Source organism: Aptenodytes forsteri, unplaced genomic scaffold (assembly GCF_000699145.1).
Source record: "Aptenodytes forsteri isolate BGI_AS27 unplaced genomic scaffold, ASM69914v1 Scaffold60, whole genome shotgun sequence".
NCBI classification, from domain to species: domain Eukaryota; kingdom Metazoa; phylum Chordata; class Aves; order Sphenisciformes; family Spheniscidae; genus Aptenodytes; species Aptenodytes forsteri.
In genome coordinates, this window is record NW_008794175.1 from 445,801 (window position 1) to 469,670 (window position 23,870).

The following is a 23,870-nucleotide window of genomic DNA, read 5'->3' on the forward strand; positions in this document are numbered from 1 at the left end:
AGATTTGTGTGCATCTAAGCGGTGTAGCAGGTCGCTAACCATTTTCCCTTGGATTATGGGGGCTTCATTCTGTTCCCCATAATGGCAGAGGGCATTATGGCAGAGGAGGTTTGTTTTACTCATTCCTATTGCAGCTAATAAATCCAGTCCCTGAAGAATTGTTCATCCAAAGTGAGGCATTTAAGAGCATTACATCAACTTGGCTTCTTCCTGAATAAAATCACATATTTCAGATTTTTAGACTTTGAGCTGCCTGTAATTCATTGTGTCTTCTGTTAGTACCCTGTTCAGTGCTGCCTATTCTTTGTGATTTTGTTCTCAGTTAGTCAATGTCTGTTTCCCTTATCACAAACACTGTAACTACCCATAAGACACCATCTTTCTCCAAAATTTGACAGCCCTGAAACTCAACACGGGGTCTGAAAGTCACATGGGCTTTTTCTGTTTTGCATTTTGCAAGTGAATAAAGGCTTCTAGTAGTCAAATGATTTCTCTCGTGACATTGGTGCAACACTGGTGCCATTGATATGCTTGGACAAGTGTCACTGATAGGTCTTAACACTGGCATTTTGCAAGCAGTTTTGCTTCCATAAAAGTAAAAGACAGAGAAATACAAACAAAACGACATTCTCTGCTTTCTTTTGAGTTCTGTTTGTTCTACAGTCGTTAACTAGGAATGAAACGCAGTATCAGTTTATTTTGACCATCAGTGTTAGAAGGACTAATTTTGATTATGCTAAAGATATAGAAATGCTGAAAAAGAAGTTTTAATCACATCATTACGTGACAAAGAACAACTGCAATTCTGACCCAAGAGAGAATTAGCCATTTGTTTACTTTAGTGATGTAATTGAAATTCCAGTGAATTAAAAGGAACTTTTCCATTGATTTCCTTTAGCTTTGAGCTGGACCTTTAATTATTAGAAATGTAGACAGACTTTATGCTCCCTCAGGACTCTATCTTTCCCTTTTTGTGACAAAGAACTAATTTGAAGGCACTAGTCTTTAATACATGAACTAAGAAATTGATTTTTTTTCAGGGTGAATCCAGAAGGAAAAGTTTTGATCTTGTAATTAAGTTATAATAAAATACTCACTGATGGATCCTTTGTTGGCTGAATGGAGCAGTATAGCAGTCATTCTCCTCCAGATCTGGCAGTGTCTCCTTGTCCAGTTTCATTGGCTTTCTAGGTAACCATCCTCGAAACCTGCTTATTTGTTTCTCGATCCTGCAGCACATAAAAAGTGTGAGCATTTGAGATAGTGTTTTTTCATTACATTACAGAGCACTTACAAAGAACACATGCTGGCAAACTAGGCCACTTAATATTTACAACTAGAAAATATGTAATGTCTTTTGACTTTTTCTAGGCAGACCAAATTATACATGCTGAACTTGATTATTAATAACCAGCTTTCAGCAGAGGAGCATCTTATTTTGTCTGAACAGAAAAACAATGCTGATGGTACATGATGCTATAAATCTTATTAAGCTCAGTAAGCTCTTGGCAACTTTCTAAACCTTTATTTCTCAGCTTTTCAGTTAGTTTAAATTTCAGGCTTAATTGACACATTAGACTTTGGACATATAAACATTAGAACAGCAGAGACTGTGACAGAGAGCTTTGGCAGCTAAACCCCAGCAAGTTGCATCCCTTTACTGCTCTCCATACAGATTCTTATCTCACAATTGATGCTATAAAAAATAGGCTACTTTGTTCATTTGATTCAATTGTAGTGTCTTGCAATACTACAACCTCCATGAAACCAGAACGCTCAGCGTATAGATTAACAGGTGACTGCTATGCAGATTCTTATATTTAGAAGGTGAAAGCAAACTAAGATCAAGCTGGAGAAAGGGCAGATCTAACTGCAAGTGCACTCATGCAAAGATGCACACTGAAATGAAGGGAAAGGGAAGAATCAGAGCTGACTGGAGAAGACAATCTAAACCAAATTCAAATCCAAATGAAAATGTTATAATGAAAAACACATGAGAAAGATGAGACATGTCTGGCACAATGAGTCCTACTCTCTCAGAAGTTCCTAACACCTTCAAGTCCTAATCAGTGATCCCTGCCTGCAAAAATCATAGGCTACAAATTACGGACTATGCACATACTTCAGTCAGGAGATGAATCTTTCCAGGAGTGAAGCTAAAGGGCATGAATCGACATCCTTTGAACTTTAAGTCCAGTTCTGGATGAAGCTCAAGGCCTGGAAATGTAGTTGTTTTTTTTCTTTCTATAGAAGTCATTGCAATAACTCTATGACCAGCAAATGCTGTGAGCTCTGCACAGTCACTTTGAGGGAGGGCAATCCATACCCAAGCAGCTGAGTGTGGGGGAAAGTGACATGAAATTATTACATACTTTCATTTAAAATACATATAATATTTCCTAAAATATTCAACCTTCTCCCATCAGGTATTTTTATCCTGGATAAGAAAGCTAATGCTAATTTTTAAACATGGGCACATTTAAAAATTGTAAACAAATTAGCTCTACTTGTTCTGGTACCATTTGTGTATTCCCATTCTGGGAATACCATGGCAAGGGGGCAAATTTACCATCAGGACTGTTTGGAAGAACTGGAATATGTATGTGAACATAACATAAGACTTACACTAAATTAATCATAAACTCTTCATGGGCAGTGTTTGCACTGGCCCAGCAGTTCAGAGTACGGGAGGAGGTGGCTTGCAAATGTCTGTGCCTGAGTGCAGGCAAGACGTCAGATTCCAGCGCTGTAAAGGGCCTGACCAACTGTAACTCTTCAGTTACAGCATCCAACCTGACTGCCTTGAGCTAGTCTGTGCAGACACTGATAGGAACAACAAGGGAAAAGTAAGTTGTCTCCAGGGGGATTCCCTCTCTCAGCCTCCAGTTTTCCCTCTGTAAAGGCCACAAGCTCTGCATTACTGTATGTTTGGCAGGCTTAGTGATTCTGGGTATGGAAAAGGGAAGAGGAATGAGGCAGGTTGTCTAAATATCCTATTCCATGCTTATTTGTTGACTAAAATAATTTGAATTCTCTAAGCTATTAACACTCTTGCTAATCCGCAATCCTTTCCCATTCATCCTGCAAGTCAATGTGCACATTTGAGATATGTGTGCTGCAGGTTTATCACACCATGCATGCACGCACAGCACACACAGAGTGCTTTCCCCACTTAAGAGCAATGCATTATTCATGTTGGCTTCTCACTGAGTGTACCCAGAATTTGACTGGTTTGCCATTCCCAAGGCTCAGATTACTTGGCATGCTCAGTGAGCCCACTCCTTCCCTGCTGGCAAACAGGTCTGAAAAGGTTTCAAAGCCTTTCTGCAAGGCCCAGAACAGTACAGTTTCCAGTACAGGAAAGCCAGCCCTAGGGAAAAAAAAACTAGTTATCTCCTTGGAAAAGAAAAATGACCAAACTCTTAAATTGCCTCCAGGCCACTCCAGCAGTTCCATCAGCCAGTAGTGCAGGCTTTATACTCTACAGGAGTATCTCTCGAAAGAAAAGGTGAAAGAGTAGTGTTGGTGCTAAGAAACACAGACACAGTGTTAAAAATCTACCATGTTTTATCGCTTCTTCAAGGCTAACCCATGCCTCACCTTCCCTTATGGAGAAGCTTATATACTCGACTGAAACGGTGTTCCCTGAAGATCTGATGATAATATCCTTCTTAAATTCCTTCTTTAAAAACACTTGTTAGCCTCACATGGCAAAAATTCTTTGTCTTAATTCACATAGTGTCTCAAAGACAGAGTTTCTTCCACTTCAATCCTGGCCCTGCTCTCCAGGTCTAGTCTTTACACAGTATCCTCTTTCTGAAGATACATATTGTGCTTAACTCACGCAAAGGGTTTCTCAAATAATTTCAAAGAAACTGGTTTCTCACTAGGAAGTGGGGCAGCGACAGAATCATTTTTTCAAAGGAAAGAGGAAGTTAGGAAAAACAAATGTTTTGAATCAAGACTGTTTTTTATCTCTGGCTCAGCTTTGATAGAGCTTAACGCATATTGCAGTGCTAGATATTGTCTTAGTTTAGTTTTTAACCACAATGCAGGTAGAGTTCTAGGTACTGTACAGGTACCTGATAGCCTTCCTTTTCTCCAGAATATATGAGGAGAGTTTTGTTATTTGAAATTTTGGGATCACTAGAATTTTTCAGAGAGACAATTCAAGTCAGATTGACAAGTTGCAAGTGACTTGCTCTGGGCTTTACTTAGTAACAAAAGTTCTCTTTAAAATAAATTTTGCTTGAATGTCATTATAATGTTTGGCTTAGCTCAAAAAAAATGGACAAAGGCTTCAGTTACTTATAATCTTCACTGAACTAGGAGTAGAAGAAATAGATACTTTTATTGAAGCTGTATATCTGAGTTTCACATAAATGAAAATAAAGCTGAATATGTTTTCTTTTTTTCCACTGGGACTATTCAGTTATAGCTTTTCCGCTTCAAGTAGCTATTTATAGACCTGAACATAAAAATAGAATTTAGCCAAGTGTTGTCATCACTCAGGAACTAAAATACCATAAAAAGATCATACCTCTTCCCATACTGACTTCAAATCGCATCCTGACTCATAAGAAAATGAATGTAAAGCAAAATTTCATACACCACATATGAATGTTAGAATCTTCATCTACTCCTTCCTTTTAATCTATTGCTTTCATCAAAGCAGCCATGTCTTAAATAAAATCAAGACAAATTCCAAAGTTAACAGGCGCTATAGTATGTATTATAAGGTGGGAATGGAAAGTGGGGAGCATCACCAAGCTTTAGAAGAATTGTGTGTCTATGAGCCTGTGCCAACTAGGTAAAAATGTCTGAACTCCACAAAGAGCCCATTTGGTCCTTACTAATATAAAGAAGCAAATACTGTAACGTGAGATCAATGATGGTACTCTCAAGTCACCAGTACTGAGTGATGGAATTTAATATATAAAATGCTTTTTAACATGCTCATACAGCAGAGTGATAATATATGATTTATTTTCCCATGGATGTTCATCTGCTGACATTAGCTGCAGAGTGATACAGCTGTTTACTCCAAAATGCAGATTTTTCAAAGCTAATTCTTCTCTCTCAGAGGTTCACGGGAGTTTTTCCACTGACCTCAAAGAGAGGCAGTAAATCAAACACTACACCCTTTCGAAAATTCCATCAACAGCACTGTGGCATTAAATGCCAACATTATGATCTGGTCTTTGCCAAGCCTGTATATTTTTTAGGCTTTTTGGAGACATTTTCATTTAATTGTCCAAGATATCAAAAAGAAAATGCAAACTGCAGCACTGAAAGTTTTTCATTGCATTAAGTCAGGCATAAAACATAAACTTAAAGATATTTAATAATTGAGTGAAAGCACTTCAAAGATTCTTGAAAAATACTCATCTCTCAAGCTCAATAATGTTATACCAGAGATAAACTTGGTTCATTGCCTTCCTATCTACCAACAAAGTACTAAGCATCCTCACAGAGGAAGCAATAAATAAATAATGCCATCACTATTACAAGTAAGTAAGGTGCATGGAAATGAAAAAAAAGCCGTAACTGTGGTATTTTAACCCCAAGAAACTCCCTAATGAGCTACCTGAAAAGAAAGAGATACAGTGTTTGCACTAACAAATGCACTTATTCTTCTTTAAAAGACTCCATCAATTGAAAAATATTTCCTTATTCCTAAAAAAGGCAACACTGATAAAATGAATTGCCTATTTCACATGGCAGATGCCTTAAAAATGTGACTTCTGTATTTGTTTTTGCAGATGTCCTACTGTGTAATCACTCCCTCCACCCTTCCTGCAAACACAGCTAATAAACTTTTCTTTCCAGCTTGGCCTTAACCATTATTTTTGTTATTGGGTCCAAATAAACATAAACTGGACCGGCATAAGAATTGTACTCACCTATTCATGAACTTGTATCGGCGGTGCAGGTAATAGATTTTTCTCCTGGAAGAACAGCAAAAATGAAGCCAGTCGAGAAGAAAACCCATCGTCAGTTACAGTATGAACTAGCAAGGAAGGAAAGGAGATTGAAGACAGAAGCCTGTAAGAGGTGGAGGAAGAGACTAAAAGAGAGATTAACAGAACTGTCACAGGAAGCCACACAGACTCTGGTGACGTTTGAATTGCAAGAAGGTCATCGTTTTCCCATTGTCTTCTCTTTTTCTGCTACTTGTCATGTGTGAAAGACAGGGACCCAAAGATGTTTTTATTTCAAAGAAGTCCATAAACTGTTGCAGGAATTTTATAGGCGTGATACAAATATGGATAAATTATCTCATATCCACTAGTGAATTACTAAAACTGCATTTGGTGAAACACAAGGGGAATCACTTAGAAAAGCCAGGAAAGTGGTACCTGATGCTGCAATATGCCATAACACATGCAGTACCAAGCGGGACCAGTGCTTGCTGTTGGGGTAACATCCCTTGAAACAGAATATAGGCTACACAAGCAAATGAACATGTGCTCGCCACCCTCCCCCAGGTATGCAGCCACTCCCTCTGCCCCTCATACAGGCACAGCTGATTTCTGCTGTCAGTGCAATAAGCTGTGTGGGAGTGCGTGTGGGGAACCAGTGAGCAGACAAACATGCATGAGCAGACACATGCTGACCACACTCTTGGCCTGCTTCCTGACCCGCCCCGTAGGGCTCACGTTGCCTGGGGTGGGCAGGCGGAGCGGTCCCCTAACCATCCTGTGTGGATCCGGAACGGGGAGTCCACCTCCTGTCCCACTCTGCTGCTGGCAGCTCTTGTTCTCCTCATATGTGCCTATAACACCACAGCTGTCGGGATTCGACTCATCATCTTCAGCAGAAAGATCACATCTTCATAAGAGTTAAGAAAATCTGAGGGCTTTTAGGTGTAGGTTTGGGGCTGATAGTCCTTACTGGAAGATTTGGGTGCCTGCCTGGACTCTGGTTTCAATGACCGCTGGAGGTCATTGTTAACTCAAGGTGGTTTCTGTATATTCTGTATATTCTGAGAGGTTCCGTGGTGTAACGCTGAACTGTACCACTTCTGGAAAATGAAGGGCTCACACCACACTTTTCATTCTGAATATTTGTGTATATTAAATGTACTGTAGGAATGCTGTTAGTGCCTCGGAAGCAAGCATGGTTGGGACCTTTCTAAAATAAGACAGCACTGATGCCTTCTAAACTATAGAAAAAAAACCTGGTTAGAATTCCAGGTTCATTTTCAGAACTTAGAATTTAAATAACACATAATATTTTGACATTAGTTTTGTTATCAGTGCCCATATTGTGCCGGTGAAGTGAAATTTTCAAAACAATTTCATGTTGGCCAGCCTCCTTTGGCCAACTCCTCCACAAGATAGTGTTATTTACTCGGCAGGAGTAGAGAAGGGTCAAAGATAAGTGTTTCTAAAGATGCCATCCACTTCTTGGTTTTGCTTCAAATATTCAGAGGCATCCACTGTTTTGGCACCCCTGCTTTGAAACAGCAAGGATTTTATTCACTGATGTGTGGGCCTTGGACAATTCTAACCTAAAATATCAGGAGCTGTAAGCAATCAGCAGCCCTTAAAAAAAGGGGTCAGACAAGGGCACCTGGAAACAGGCAGTCTAGCCTAGTGGACATTTTGTAAAATGCTGGTCCTTGTTTTTAAATGGTAAACAGTATGGTTGCTCTTAAAATAAAATTTAAGAGCCTGCCCAGCAGATGTTAGTAAATCACCATGATTTCCTCTTAACAATACTGTAATAATTCTCTCTCTGTGGACGTGGAAAGAATGAAGCCGTGGCCCTGAAGCAAGTCAAGAAACCTTTAGTATTTTCGATGCTTTCTATATAATCTGTATGGCATCTACTTTGCTATCTGCTGAGAGATAGATTTCAAAAAAGGGACTTCAGATCAGGAAAGAACAAGCTGCTCACAGTGACTAAAATCTGAGTTCCTGGTGTATTTCTTAATCAAGAGACCTTCTCCTCCTACTGGGGCAGGTTCATCTCAAGGAATGCCACAGAAGTCAAAGGAGGTACACTTTTGGCCCAGCCCATTGTTTCTATGGCTAGAACACTTTTTTAAAAGAATATGAATATCTCACAATGACTTGTGATAGCTTTTATATTTTTCTCTTTATCACTAAAAGCACAAGAAAGAACAGTTGAAGATTTGCTGTGAAAATGAAAACCAAAATACATACAGAATAAGCCTGCAATTTTGTCCTTAATTCATATCCATTTTTCCTATCAAGTTCTGTACTGCTACAGCTTGTCTCCTATCAGAGGCATTTTTCATCCTTAAGTAAGAAAAAAACAGGAATAGAAATCCTACAAAGGACACCAACTCACTAGTTGCATATTCTGGGTCTGATCCTTTTCTTGCTCAGGAGTAATTCCATTAAAATCAATGGAGTTATGCATCTATAAACCCTGCTAATTTAAAGAAGAATCAAGACCTATCAGTTCATTGGTTTTGGTCAGTTCCAGTGGAAGTCTTTATGCTATTTTAACAGTTCTGATAACCAGCAGAGTAAAATCGATATTTTTACATAGAAAATTTCATAGCCCAACATGCAAATAATATTAAATAAACAATAAAAATAATCCGAATGACAATGTGGAGTGAATTTGGTTATCAGTAGCATTTAATATAAGTTCTTTACTTTCTCCACAGAAAAAAGTATTTATAGTCTGAATTGTTCTCCTGTTAGATCGGATACTTATTTATAATCTGTATTTCCATAATTACACTCTATATAAGCAATTTACAGGTGCTGAACATACCAGATACGTCCAACAGACATGCACCTTCTGTGCTGCCTTACGTACCTGGATCTTCTTGACCTCCCATTGATTTCAATGAAATGTCCATTTAAAAAACAGCAGCGCACAAGTATGCAGGGGGCTCCAGCATTGAAGGGGTTAAAGGGCCTAAGGATAGAATACCCCATGAAAACAGCTGCACTGCTACAGCGTGCCTTAATTTCAAACCAGTATTGTACTGAAATTGCAGGCATTAACAAGAAACAGCAATGAATATGGTATCTAAGGTACTCCATTTATATTTTCTGAAGATGTGTGGTATCTTATAGAAGAGCTTTTCCCAGTGCATTTTGGTGTTATTATTACATTATCTTTACAGTATAGTGTGACTTTGGAGGTTGAGACAAAACACAACTACACCTACCTGAAAGGCATTCTTACATTCATTAGTTCAGCATATTTGCCCAGGACCTCCCAAGGGGCATGCAACTTCACAAAGATGATGTCGCTGTTTGTTAGAGACGACTGCAAAAGAAAAACAAAACAGCCACCAGGGCTTACTTTTTCAAATGAAAAAGAAAGAACCTGTGGTTGGTGGTCAATAACTCTTTTTCTGGTCTTGTGCCACCCCTCCCTCTTCCTGATTCTTCCTCAAGCACATGTAGTTCTATCAGTATTTTGTCAACTTATTTTCCTTCTGGTTTCCTGAAGGCCATGCTGTGACTCCCTTCTGGCCTGCACATGCATTTCCTTCTCATGGAAAGGAGGACATGGAGGGGAGGCTGATGTACGGTTGTGGGTTACCCAAGTGTGGGGTGGGAATAAGGTTGGTGAGTAAATCTAGGTCTGGAAGCTTGGTCCTGAACTTCAGCTAAAAGCAAAATGTGATCTGATTCTGGTTTCTGGCATTCACACAAAAGTGCAGATGTGTGGAGACCCATCTGGCAATCAAGAAAAGTTTGTATGACAGTGTGGTCTCATTGTTGCTGCCCCACATGGACAAATAATGAAGTCCCAGCTACAGAGCCATGGTCTCCAGCTTCCCTTCTTCCAGCTTCACTCTTGGCCATGTGAATTCTGAATGTTAGAACTGAAGCCAGTGGGAAAAAGGAAATCTGATGCTGCCCACAACATAGTATTTTACAGATTTGTTGCCCAGGAAGGTGGAGGGCCATGACTATGCCAGCAAGATCTCTTTGCAGTGCTCCCATCTTCTTTTCTATGGGTTGTATGTAGCATGGAAAGAGCTTTACATAAGGTATTCGCACCAGAATGGCTGTTACTTAAAAGAAGGCTGTCTGGTGAGGAACAGAGAATATGCAGTAAAGAGGAGAAGGGGAGAATTTTAGCTCTGTTTGCACTCAGGAGAAATAGTACTTTGTAAGAAAGCTACAGCAGGGTCGGCTGAAGCTGACGTGAGAACTCAGACAGCCACATGTTAATACTGGAAGATGAATTGTTCAAATTCTAATGGAAATCAATGAAATTCTCATAAAATTGCATATAATACAGCTTTAGACAACTAAATGGATCACATTAACAGGGACAACTACTACAGGCTGAGTTCGAGGAATACCCAGGAAATGGGTAAGGGTATGAGAAAAGGGAAGTGAGACTAAGAAAACCAGGCAACAAAATTGTTATTTGGCTTTAGGGATGATTTCCTAGTTTTTTAGACATTGTATTATATTCAATGTTTCTCACATTAATTCTTGGTTAATACAACTTATTGGGAGTTCTTAAATCCAGTATTGTTTATCTGGAAGCTACAGTGACTATATGGGTGGGAGGCTGACATTTGTACTTTTGATGCCTATTTGATTCTTCCCTCCACTATCCTGATAGATGCTGAAATTACTGAAACTGCTATAACATGTTCATGTCCTTAGAGTAGCTAGAACGTTATTATTAGTTTGTGAAGTGATAGGAATGAAAGCTCCAACAGTTAAGATACATATATATGATTTTCTTTAGCACAGGAAAAAAAAAGAAAAAAAAACCAACCCAGACACTACAGAGTTAACATTTTTTTTTAAACAAAAAGAATAGTGGAATCCTCAAAAATGGACACAGAGAAATATTAGTACCCAAAGTACTGCTGAGCTGCATGAAAAAATGGATTTAGCGCATAATGGAACAAGTGACTTTCTGGTATTAAAAACTTCAGAAAAAAATCTTGCTGTTCTTTTGCTGATGACTTTCTGAAAAATATTTCAACATGAAATGATACAACAGCAACAAAATGCCCCCACGAGACTTGTTTCAGAGACAATGAATTCAGTTGTACTCTTTCCATTGACTTTTATGGATTCTAAATCAGGCCTCTAATGATGTTTTTGTTCATAGGTACATTTCACAAATTATCTTATATTTTCCCATGAGACTTTAGCAAGTAGATACCACAAAACCAAGACTAAGTACTGCTACTCTAAAAATTTCCTGCAAATTACTCTCTCAAAGATGAGGTTAAGTCAAGTCAGCAGTGGACTGGCAATTTTGACATAAACAACTTGGATTAAAAAAAAAACACCACCAAAACTCAGAAGAACCGTCTAATAAGCCTAATATACAGAAGGAAACTATGTCCTGACACACCAATAAAATTTGAGCAATGGAGGAAATTTATTAAAAACAGCCTGTAAAATCAGTGATGGCTGTTAAACAGGAAGCCTATAGGCATTTTCCAGCACATTGCAGTTTAAGCCATACTAGATATGGCAGCCACAGTAACATGACTTGTAGAGATGCTGTTTCACAAGTGAACACTGTCTTCATCTAAATTTGATTTCTTATGTGTTACATGTTTTCACACAGAGACACAAAAAACTTCCATATAGTTATCACAAACATACATACAGATGTTTAAAGAATATTTTTTACTCAGTATCTTGTAATGTTATTTTATCAGCTTTGTCAACAGAAGATCTAACCAAAATACATTTGGGAGGTTCAGTTATTTTCAGAAGAAAGAGATAATAATGCTAAATTATTAATATGGAAATCCATTTCTCTTGGGTTTGCTCATGTTAAGTGTTTGTAAAGGAAAGCACTAAGAAATCCTGAGAAAAACAAGACTGGAAAGAGAAGAACAAATCCAGATGGAAGAATAATAAAATGCAATGTCACATTCTCTTAATCTAAGGAGAAAATAGCCAATCAAAATACCTGAAAAAAGAAAAAAATCAAGAACACCATCTTAGTTACAAAAATACTTTAGTGAATGGAATCTGCTAAACTCTCTTTGTTAGATTAGTATTTAGACACAGTATCCTTCAGCTTCTAAATCTTTCATTGAGAGAAGAGCATTCTTCTTTTGTAAATGACTTTTAAGTCTTGGCTCATTAAATGGTTTGGAGAAGAAAACTCAACTTCGCATTATGGGAACATGCAAACAAAAATCAATGCAACATTGCTCCCCTTGGAAATTTAAATAAGGTGACTATTGACATGAGCAATCTGCTAGAAAGTGATGTCTAGATGATGAAGAAAGGAAGACAGAGGACTTAAGGGGACAGACAATGAGATAAAACACTTTGCAAACACAAAAATGGAGTAAGTGTTTGGAACTGACCTGTGGCACCAGTGCCCATAGAGTTATCGCCATATGATAACTGACAGGACACCAACGTTCAAATAAATTGGTTGTTTCAAACTGATTTCTTGAGGAGGACTATCCATAGCAAAACAGATTTTCTTCTGGTCAGTAATAACATTCTTGCTGGTCTTCAGAGCAGTGCAAACCCAGTGTGACAAGAGACTTATCAGAATCAGAGAATCACAGACTAATTTAGGTTGGAAGGGACCTCTAGGGGTCATCTGGGATCTCTCTAGCTAAAGCAGGGCCAACTTAGATCAGGTGGCTCAGGGGCTTGTCCTGAATACCTTCACAGGCAGAGATTTCACAGCCTCTGGGCAACCCACTTACTGAAACTGGTTGGAGAAAAGAGTATTTCCTATGAAAGAACTGTACTCTTATCCAGAGAAATGTTGATTGAAAACGACAAGTTTCTAGACATGAAAATTCAAAATGTTCAGTGCAAAGATGGCATTCTTTATAAAACAACTTGTTTCTTACAAGAACTTTTTTTTAATTATTATTCCGATTGAGAAGCACTAGCAAGGTGTATTTAGTTTAATTGAACCCTCATCTTCAAAACTGGTCTGTATGGTAGAATTCAGATCACCAGAGTCTTGTTTACAGATAGTCAATATACAATGAGTTTCAGTCTTCAGTGCCATTAATCTACTATTTTTCACAAGCTGTAATTTTTCCCTCCTTCTTCTTTCCATTCCCCAACCCCCTTTTCCAGCTGGAAATCATATTCCTTAATTCTTGAAAATATTAGATCAGTATTTGATAATCACAAGTTTCTATAGCCCATCTCTCTGTATCAGAGATATTCATTAATTCCCAAACTTTCTGGCTTCACTGACAAATCACTTTAGTACCATATCATTGCTGCCAATCCTAGAATACAGGCAGTACTATAGGCCCACATATTATAGACTTGCATGTTCTGGCAAGACTACCTTTCTCTTTTACCATTAAGTTTATACAGACATTGTATTTCCAAAGAAAACAAATCAACCACAAACATACTTAAAAACTAAGCACCATATTCTTCTCCAGTATCACTATGTAACAACAAGTGGAAGAGACTAAAGTAGGGGCCACTTACATAACTCCAAAAGCATAAACACCTGCTTTGGTAAATTACAGTCATCAGCTAGGCCAAGGAAAACTTGTAAAGGGCAGGTTCTTATTCTCCTGAAAGTGGCACAGAGTGCTGTTAACTGCTGTTTAATTTAAGTCCTGGCTACTAAACTCACACGTACTCCTGCAGGCATTCTAACTCCTTTTGATGGCAGGATTTAAATATATATATATTCACTATTGACCTGACTCTGCGTGTTCTGAAGTTATCATTGTTAGTCTGAATGGAAGCAAAGTTATGCTGACACTGAACGTCTCTTGAAAAGCCCACACTTTGCTGTATTTGCACGCTGTCTTTCAGGATCAAGGCTGGAGATTAGTGTCTTTTGTCAAATACCCTCTTGAACATCCTCCTCCAACAAAGACTTTTTTTGGTTCATTTTCAAGAACATTGTCAAGTCATTTCAAGACCAAAACAACTGTAGGACTCACCTTAAAACAAGCATTTCTTGAGTCTAAAAGTTAAGAAAGTTGAGAAAAGAGATTCACAGCATATAACCTTAAGAAGGATAAAATTACAGTGTCTCCAATTGAATGGTGTAATTGTTTATTTGCCTTGAGGCTACTAGGCAGGCAACTACAAAAAAACAATGCTCTCATTTATGTATGCATATCAATAGGGAAAAGAAATCAAGATTTACCATTAAGGTGTTTTCCCTATCATCATTAAGAGAAAAATACTCAAGACTGGGGCTCTCCTCACCTTTTAAAGCCTTCCTCATAAAAGTAAAAGGAGATAAATAAGATTTTGAAACAGATCCAGCAACCAGAATCAAATCTTGCCTACTTTAGCAAGACCCCGCAAGACAAGTTAAAAAGCCAGAATGGGAACAGTGCTTTAATTTCTGGCAAACATAGCTTATTTCTGTTAAGACCATAACACAGGAAAAGACAGAAAAGGAGAGAAAATCAACATCCTCCCTCTAGTAACAATTCTCTCTATATTCAAGCTCCGTATGACGTCTGAGTACAGAGTAGTAAATAGTAACTGCTACAGGTTCCACTGTTTTGAGAATTACTCTGTTATGTTAACAGCACAGATTGATTTGCCATGTGGAGTGAATTAAGTGGAAAAACAAAACCCAGCAAATTTTAGTTGATTAAACCATTCTTCCTCTGCAAAACCAAAGTAAATGTAAATTCACAAGGGTAATTCCATAGAACTGGAAAAGCAGCAGTAATGTGCTGCCAATACTTTTCAAAAGTGCATACATTACCACTGGGTAATTTCTTAGATACTGTCAATATATGTCCAGTTTCAGGGAAAATATTACAAACTCACAAGCATTAACCTCCACGTTCATGGATAAGAGGAATCTAGTAAATAATAGCGCCAATATCTTTCACGTATATACTTTCAATCAAAGTACAGGTTTAGTGAAAAAGGGGAATATACTGCTCACATTTCAATTAAGATTTTTAAGAAGCTTTTGACTTTCAAGAAACTGTAGGGCAAAAGCAGTAAGAATGAAAATAAGAGTAAAAAAAGAAAGCCCTAACTAATAAACAGGAAGCTGTTAATAAAACAGTTTTGACATAAGAGGACACTGACATTTAAAATATAGAATAACTTGATATAAGGAGACAAAGTCACATGATTACAATTTAAAAATATTTTTATATGAAATCTCATGACAAAATTTGATGATGGGGTAAAGCTTTATCTTTACTTTGCAAAATACTTCCAGAGGTTCAGCTCCAGTGGAGTTAGTAATGCAGGCAGGTGGCTGCTATTGCCAGCATTCAGGCAATGTGTCATCTAATCCAACTCAGAGCAGGTGTCATTGTTACAGTGCTTAATTTCTGGCAGCAGCTGACAGGATCTCAATGCTGGAACAGAACAGAGTTAGTAACAAGGGGAAATGTTTGCAAATGTCCTTTCATGTAGACAAAAAAGTGTGAGTGGGAGGGCAACTTAAAGAACAGGGTAGGTTGCTTGAGTAGAAGTAAAATGCAAATACTATCTCATTGCTCAAGTTTACTGTGCAACAATGAGCTTACGGTCTGCAATAGAGAGAAAAATTCCTTTGAAATAAGAAACAACATGAGAAAGGATGCCTTTAATTCTAACTAATGTCATCTGAATTCACTTGTGATGGACAGGATGGATCTCACAGTAAAGTAACTTAGATGTACTAAATCTACTGTGGAAACAATATCTTCTGACTTGGACTCCACTTCCTAGAGAAAAGGATTAGAAATACCTGCAGCATGACCATCTTAATGGAAGAGGTTGATGGGAATGTGAGGCATCGATAAAACATTTCTTGATAATCCCATTAGTAACTACTGAATGAATACAGGTTTGACCCATCTGGGTAAGATTTCTGTGACAAAATAGCTAATCATATGGATTTCATCTGACAAACAGATAGGATGCATCTTTTAATTCCTCTGGACTAGAAAATTACTATAAACATGTGAAATTAATTATTTGCAGATTTAAAAATGCAGATAGCTAAAATCTCTGAGCAGAATAATGCATTTTTACTTATGAACACATTATTTGACATTGTCTCTTTACATGAGGCATCAGTTATACGCTGCAATTTTAGATTAAAAATGTTAATATTTTATACAGTGATAGTTGAGATCATCAAACCTTTTTGACTGTACTATGGGCCAAAAAAGGTCTCTTACGTACAATATTTTACTTTTGGCATCACAGGCCATTAAAAATACATTATATATTTTAACTACATTTTATCAGGCAGCTTCCCTTGTGATTTATCCCAAGTGTAAAATATAAAAACAGTATTTTTCCAGTACAGATTTATGTCTCACTAATAATTTTTTGAAGTAGAAAAAACTTACATTTAATGAATTGTCTATTAAATATTCATGTTTGCTTTTGGAGCCTTACTGGAGAAACATTGCTTTGGCAAAGAAAAAGGCCATTTATTTTTTGTCCAACAGTTAATTTTACAAACTTAATAATCAATCAAACACACAAAATGTGCAGGCAGGCTTATTATAGCTTTTGCATACAAATAACCTAGAGGAACTGAACAAGCTGCTTATCATAGCATCACAGAATCATAGAGGTTGGAAGGGACATCCAGAGGTCATCTAGTCCAAACCCCTGCTCAAAGCAGGGACAACTAGGGTGGTTTGCGGGCTTTTGAATATCTCCATGGATGAAGACCTCACAACCTCTCTGGGTACCACAGCATCTCTGGACAGAAAGGCCACCACTGACCTCTGATGTGGATGCAGAAGCGTTTGCAGCAACCCAGGTTCTGAGCACCTGCCTATGCTCCAGCAAGATGAAGCTATTGGGTTGTTCAGCTCTCTCTTCAGAGCCTTGTTTCTCAGCTCATACAATCAAGGAAGAGAAGAAATACTTATATGACTATCAGCCTAGACTCCAAAGTCTTTTCAGCATCAACACTTTCCAGGATGCAGTGAACTGTCCTGTAGCTCTCTGTTACAGTCTGTATACCTCTGTATTTCACAGTGTAACGCAATGTTCTTTCTAAAGAGAGACACCAGTGAACTCAACAAGACCGCGGCTGAGGAAGAGCCTACTCCAAATGACACTATCAGGAGAGAGACTTTAGTTCAGTCCACATGGCGCAATGAAGCCCTGAGTTCTTCAAGTCAGCTACATATCCACAATGTGAGGAATTACAGGCAGAGATGTTAGCCCTGGCTGTAGAGGGAGTAGTGGGGTTAGTGCACGTGCATGTTAGCATGGCTGATTAGGTCAGGTGCTATCCCATGCTGATATGACTATAATACCTGCTAAGTCACTTGGCAACACCTGGGGGGGTCTCTGCACCATACCTGGTTGGGCAAGACACACATGTGCCTCTGCTCTGCAGGAAAGGGGAAGTCACAGAAGACCACTCTGACAACACCTTCTCAGACTTAATGCAGGTCCCCATTTTCCAGGAAGGCAAAGGCACCAAAGAAAATGCAAGACCCGGTTAAATGAAGGGGAAAGATGCATGTGAAGAACGTGAATCACTCACAACTCTACCAGTTATAGTTTCCTCACAACTGTGATGGTCTGGGTGACTCAAATGTGTGTTCCCTCGACTCACATGTCAGTTTTCTGTGCTTTATTTATCTTACTGCTAGGATTTTTAGAATTGGAAAGAGTTTGAGGAGCTGTCTTCTGATAATTCATTTCACATTGTTCAACTCAGTGCTGCAAAACTCTTCTGCCTGGTTCATTTGAAGGCAGAGGCACGAGCAAGCCATTTTCCCTTTCCTCTTCCCCATTATACAAATAGTTGTTACATTCCTTTAGTAAGATGGCCATAGTGAATTTCTGAGCAATTGCACTCATTTAGTCTTACTAAACATTTAGTCTTACTAAAGGTACTCAAAGTACTCAAGTGATCTGATGCTTTGAAAGGATGTAAACAATTTTACAAGGGAAGTTGTCCTGGAAATCTGCCAAAGCATATGGTAGAGCAGCCATCTCTCAGATACACCACCATTACTACATGAAAGGGAAGTGCTTCCCAAAGCAAAATATGATGGTGAGAATAGGCTTGATTACCACTGTTCAGCTCACAATTCAGATTAATATAATTAGGTAGATTTACCTTTTTCTAAATCCCAAACCATGCTCAGACTGTGTAAAACTTCCCACAAAAAATTAAATATGCAAACAAGAGATAAAGGCAAATCCATCTTAAAGTGCAGGCTTCACCAAGTCACAGTTTCAGGCTGATCATGAAAAGAAACATTACAGTCTAGTGCAGAGAGGAAATTCCTAATAATTGATGGTCTACATGATTTTTTCATGTCTGCTCAGCTAAGCTCAAAGTAATTTGACTTCTGCATATAATTAGATCATCTGATGTTAAAAAAATACACATCAGAAACAGAAGAAAAAATAAAAGTTTCTTAAGAAAAGGTAGCGTAATTAGAATTTAACTGGAGACAAGATGAAATTGAAATACATAATAGTATCTCTAAACGAAGAAGGGAGAATAGTGGATCCTTTGTGCATCTCTCTACAAATCCCTTCATTTGGTAGATGTGCTTTAAATGAAACAAGGTCAATATATGACAAGCGCAAATTATGACTTTGCTTTGGACTGTTCTAATTTGTTGTGATAAAGCAACGTCCATACATGGCACAATGTACTGACAAGGCAGACACCTAAACACGAGCTCCACTATTGATCAATTATTGCCCTTCCCAATGTGCCTATTGACATACGGTGCTGAACGAAAACACCTCCAGTATGACACAGAAGAGCAAAGCAGCACCAGATGGAGCTCAATATTTTAATGGTTCAGATAAATGTGATAGAGGACAAAGATGATTTGCTCTCCTAGTTCAGAGCTCTTACATGAAGATTTAATGAGAGGAGTTACAGAAAACAAGAAAGTCTTTTGCTTGAAGGCCAACATAACTATCACATGAGGTAACATTAGTTTTGATCTGATTGCATATGTTGCAAAGTGATGGTACTAATCCTAAAATTGTTTGCTGAGTAACATTGAAATTTGAGATCCCTATGATGCTGTGAAACCAAGGCCACAAGTAACACATACACTGACAAAGAATCCCCCTCTCCAAGTTCACTTCCACCATGGAAACTGCTGTAATGAAGATCTTTGCTTAATAGACAATATTATCTTTCTCTAGAGATGAAGAAATATTACTTCTTTTTAAAAAGTCCCCAGCTAGAAAAAGGTAGATTGTTCAGCTTAGGAAAGTGCAAACATCTTTGTTATCTATTGACAGAAATAACACTACGTGTAAACGTTTCTAGAAATTTTTTTTGCCCACTTTCCATAGAGGGGCTGTGCCTCTAAGAGCTGCAGCAGAGAATTCACAGTCCAAAGGTGAAACAGAAGTTACAAAAGTGTTTTTTAGCTCTGTAGTACTATTAAGATACTTTTATTCAGCGTAAAACTTTGCAGTAGAATTGAAAATCTCACCTATCGTTCCTCTGGAACTAGTATACTTACAGCAATCTGTTTCATTCTCTTATATAGGGAAATGCAAAAATGCAACATGAAAATAAAAATAAGATAAAATCTCACTTCACATAATAATCCCAGTTTTTTTAATACTTTGTAGAGGCACTGTTATAGACGACTTCTATTACAAAGATTTCCTGACAGGAAAATTATAATTCCATTAGATGATTTTTAAAAGAAATCAATATGGCTTATACATCAAGGGCTCTATAGCTAATAATTCAATCATTTTGTTGAAAGGAATTTGCTTAAAAACAAAACAGTTTGGGCCCAATGAATATTAGAAAAGATATTTTTAAAATGGGGGGAAATTTCATTAGTGTCGCATCACTAGACAATGGGAAAAAATTATCCAAACTGCAGAACACTTTCTCAACAAACCACCACTTATGGATTTATAATTGTTCATACACTGCAGGCTGTAGTTCCTCCCAAATATTTAAAATATAACACCTAGCATGTCCAAGAAATGTAGTGTAGAAATGTGCTTTGCATCATTTGATACAACTTTACAGAGTCACTATAGTTACTTCTGCTGTACAAACACATATACACCCTCATGCATAATCTCTTTCAAACATCAGAACAGAGTGGTGAATTGTTAGGGAAGAAATGGTATTAAAATTGTATGGCACACACTTATCTACGTTCTTGCTACTAGCTACTGAAAGCTGTGCAACTGAGTTGTTATCATCACAGTAACACAACTGGTGAATTTCTTTCCTAAAATAATCTCATTGCCCTACTGTCCACAATTGCCATATTGCTCTTCAAAGAGGAAAGAAAAATTAAAAAAATTACTGATTTCTGCCGCACCTCAAATACTGTGTTCAGTTTTGGGCCCCTCACTACAAGAAGGACGTCGAGGTGCCGGAGCGTGTCCAGAGAAGGGCAACGAGGCTGGTGAGGGGTCTGGAGAACAAGTCTTATGAGGAGCGGCTGAGGGAACTGGGGTTGTTTAGTCTGGAGAAAAGGAGGCTGAGGGGAGACCTTATCACGCTCTACAACTACCTGAAAGGAGGTTGTAGCGAGGTGGGTGTCGGTCTTTTCTCCCATGTAACTAGCGATAGGACGAGAGGAAATGGCCTCAAGTTGCACCAGGGGAGGTTTAGATTGGACATGAGGAAAAATTTCTTCACCAAACGGGTTGTCAAGCATTGGAACAGGCTGCCCAGGGAAGTGGTGGAGTCCCCATCCCTGGAGGTATTTAAAAGACGTGTAGATGAGGCGCTTAGGGACATGGTTTAGTGGGCATGGTGGTGTTGGGTTGACGGTTGGACTCGATGACCTTAGAGGTCTTTTCCAACCTTAATGATTCTATGAAATAATAATATTTTAAAGCAGCTCCCCCTCCACCTTTCTCTCTTTAACACACACACACAAAGACACACAACTGACAAACTTCTCCCACCGATATATTTGTTTCCTCCTCCAGAATCCCATCTCTCTGTCTTGTTCGCTTGTCTCCTCCACATCAGTCAATGTCACTTGCCTCTTACCAGGCTCCCTCACACAACCACAGAACGCAACTAGCCCTACCCATCACTCTGACTGCGTATTATGTACGATGGAGGCATTTCCAGTGTCAGACGTCTGCCAAAGACAATCTCTGGAGTGCAACAAACTACACATATCTGTATTTTTTCAAACTTCAATTTGAGAAAGTAAAAGGAAGTCATCTTAACCTCTGAACTGGAGGAACCTTGTATAAAATAAATATACAAAATTCCACAGACTACCAAGGGAAGAAAAATGTGGGAATTCTTCATTTGCCCAGATGGTATTTAAGCACAAAATGGGAGCAAATTGAAAGTTTTAAAAACATTTTTGTTTCTGGCAGCATTTAAGTGAAGGGCCCATCTAGCACAGATGTCATCTCCCCTTTAAAACATGAAAGGTTAACAGAAAAATATCAAAATACTAATAAGGAAAAAGTTTTGGATAACAACTGAGCAATCACCACCACTGTCCATGGTTGGTGGAAAGTGCAGTGACAGCAACACTGACAAGAAAATAGAAAGTCTAATGTTGGAAATGTCACCAAGTGATGAACTTATCTCAGTGTATGAAATTTTTTAATGTATAATGAAGAACAAAGAAAAAAGGGTGAAAAAATCATGCTTTGTGCTTAGGGAAATGGCTTCTCTCATATGACACTCTAAGTCTGACAAACTATCGTAACACAGAAGGCAGAGATAGTGAGGAGGCTGAAAGGTAAAAAATGCAGAAAAGATGAATACACAAAATATCACTGTTAGGATGAAGAATAGAAGTTAGCAACAGAAGCCAGAGGTGGGTAAGGTGCACAAAGAGGAGAAAAATACCAAATTAAGAGCATATAGGGCTTAAATTCCCTGGTCCTTTATTTTGTATAGCTATTCAGCATGGGTTAGACTCCAGCCTGAGTAAGAAATACGTAGATCAATTAAAGAAAGATCTGAGCAGGACAAAAAGAATGATCAAGAGTTTTGGGAAACTTGACCAAGAAGAAAAAATTGAAAGAGCCGGGGTGATTGAAAATACAGAAGAAAATGCTAAGCAGATAACACAGTAACATTTTAAAAATAAATAACAAATAGCTGTGAATAGGAAGGGAATGAACTGCTCTCCATGTTACTTCTGAATCAGGCAAGAAATAACAGGATTGAATTGTAGCAAAGGAGATTTAGGTCAGATACATTAAAAAAAAACCCAAGCTGAACAATACTGAAACATTAGAGTGATCTGGCAAGGGAGGCTTCTGGCATTTAGGAAAAGGTTGGATAAACAATTGGCAGTATGTAGTTGGCCTGCCCTTGGAGCTGTGGGAGTGACTCCTAGCCTCTTGAGACCCCCACACCCTCCCAGTCTCCTCTATTAGGATTTGCAGGAGAATCAAGTAGTTGTAAAACATCATGAAATCAAACCTTGCTTATTTGGCACAGCTCACCTTCACTCTGCCCTGGAAGATGTGATAATACAAGATCCTGGAAACACAGTATTTCATCTTGAGAGACAATACACTAGGAAAAATAAGCATAGCACTAACTAAGTATTAGAATAAGAAAATGGGGCAATTTAAAGAGCAAATAATGGTGTCACTTCCTTTTAAAAACCACAGATCTGGAAGTGTGGTCCTACACTCAACACAGCTACCCCTTGCATCTGGCTGCTACAAGAAGCCTTGAAGTCCAACAGTGTTGTTAAGACTGCGTGAATAATTAGGTATTACATTGGCAAAGGAAATTAAAAGAAACTTTCAAAGAGGGGTCAGAACAATAAAGAGCAGGGCTGGGGACTGAGACATCATCAGTATATTTGGCATAAATCCCTGGCATTCCTACCAGGGGACAGGATCTAGAAGAGAGACGTGGAGATGTTTGAAAGAGGATGGAGCGTTCAAGCTTGGGGAAAGGCAGAGTTTAAGAAGCAATCTCAAAATGCTCCACAGATCAAGTCAGTCGTGGGAGACTTGGAACAGGAGAAGCAAGACAGACAAGACTTCCTTAGTTCCGCCAGTGTGGCTGAGACAGTGGCTCAAGCAGGGAGAGCTTTAAGTATGAGCTAAAAGTGTTGTTTGCCACATTTTCTTCTTTAGTTCTGGTACCTAATCTTTTGCTAAAATAAGACTTATTTGCACAACAAACTTTTTTGGCGTTTATATAAACCTCAGGTAAACCTGAAAAGACCAAGGCATAGTATCATCTCAAAGGCAACAGATGCAACTAAAATGGATCCGCAGATCCCATCTAACACCTGCCTGGGATTTCCAAGAGTTGGGATGTGGGGCTGTAAGGATGATATGGGGGGCTGACAGTGTCTGGTCTGGGATAAAAGGAAAAACCCTATATCATGCTCCTAATGTGGATGTTACTGTGATGATCTCTGACAAGATGGCAGCAATGAAGAGATGGTTCCTGACTTTGGAAAAACTAAAATCATCATCCACTCCCCCACCTTGTTTTGCTTTCACCATACTAAAATCAATAAAGAAATAAAGAGCTATTTGATAAAGATTAGAGATGATTCAGGCAAAAATTGTATTTAAAGAGTAAGTTTCTCCAAACTCATCCAATTTCCTTCAGAGATAATTTTAGGATATTTTGAACAGTATTTGTATGCAGCACTTAGTGTGGAATATATTATTATTTTACTTAAAATGAATTTCTGAGATCTTCAAGCTCTATAGGGTTCAAGGTCAAAATTAAGCAGTTAAGGGCATTAGAAACATGTCTTCCCTTTGTTAAAGACATACACTTAACTCAGAACAATTCAATTTACAAGAGACTAAACAATGAAACAGATCAGTGCTTTTGGATATTGGTAATAGCTTGTTGACAGTGCTCCAGGGCTTTACTGATAGAATTAGGGAGAATGTTTGTCAGGCATTTAGAGAGGTGCATATGCACTTTTTAGAAAATACAAATTCTAGGTATTCAAGAAAACCTGAAGCATACTCATGTTCCCACTGCAAATTTTTAGGATCTGACTGTGA

At 38.3% G+C, this 23,870-nt stretch overlaps 1 protein-coding gene across 1 annotated transcript in view; it reads right to left on the minus strand.

The window, feature by feature from the left end:
- Window positions 1–23,870, minus strand: part of ANO4 (anoctamin 4) — a 142,961-nt gene that overhangs the window by 68,080 nt on the left and 51,011 nt on the right. Inside the window, exons 4-6 of the mRNA XM_019473288.1 lie at window positions 9,158–9,258; window positions 5,904–5,948; window positions 1,098–1,229 (exon numbers count right to left, since the gene is read on the minus strand). Of these exons, the coding sequence (XP_019328833.1) occupies window positions 1,098–1,229; window positions 5,904–5,948; window positions 9,158–9,258 (278 nt within the window). The remainder of the gene's footprint in view (window positions 1–1,097; window positions 1,230–5,903; window positions 5,949–9,157; window positions 9,259–23,870) is intronic.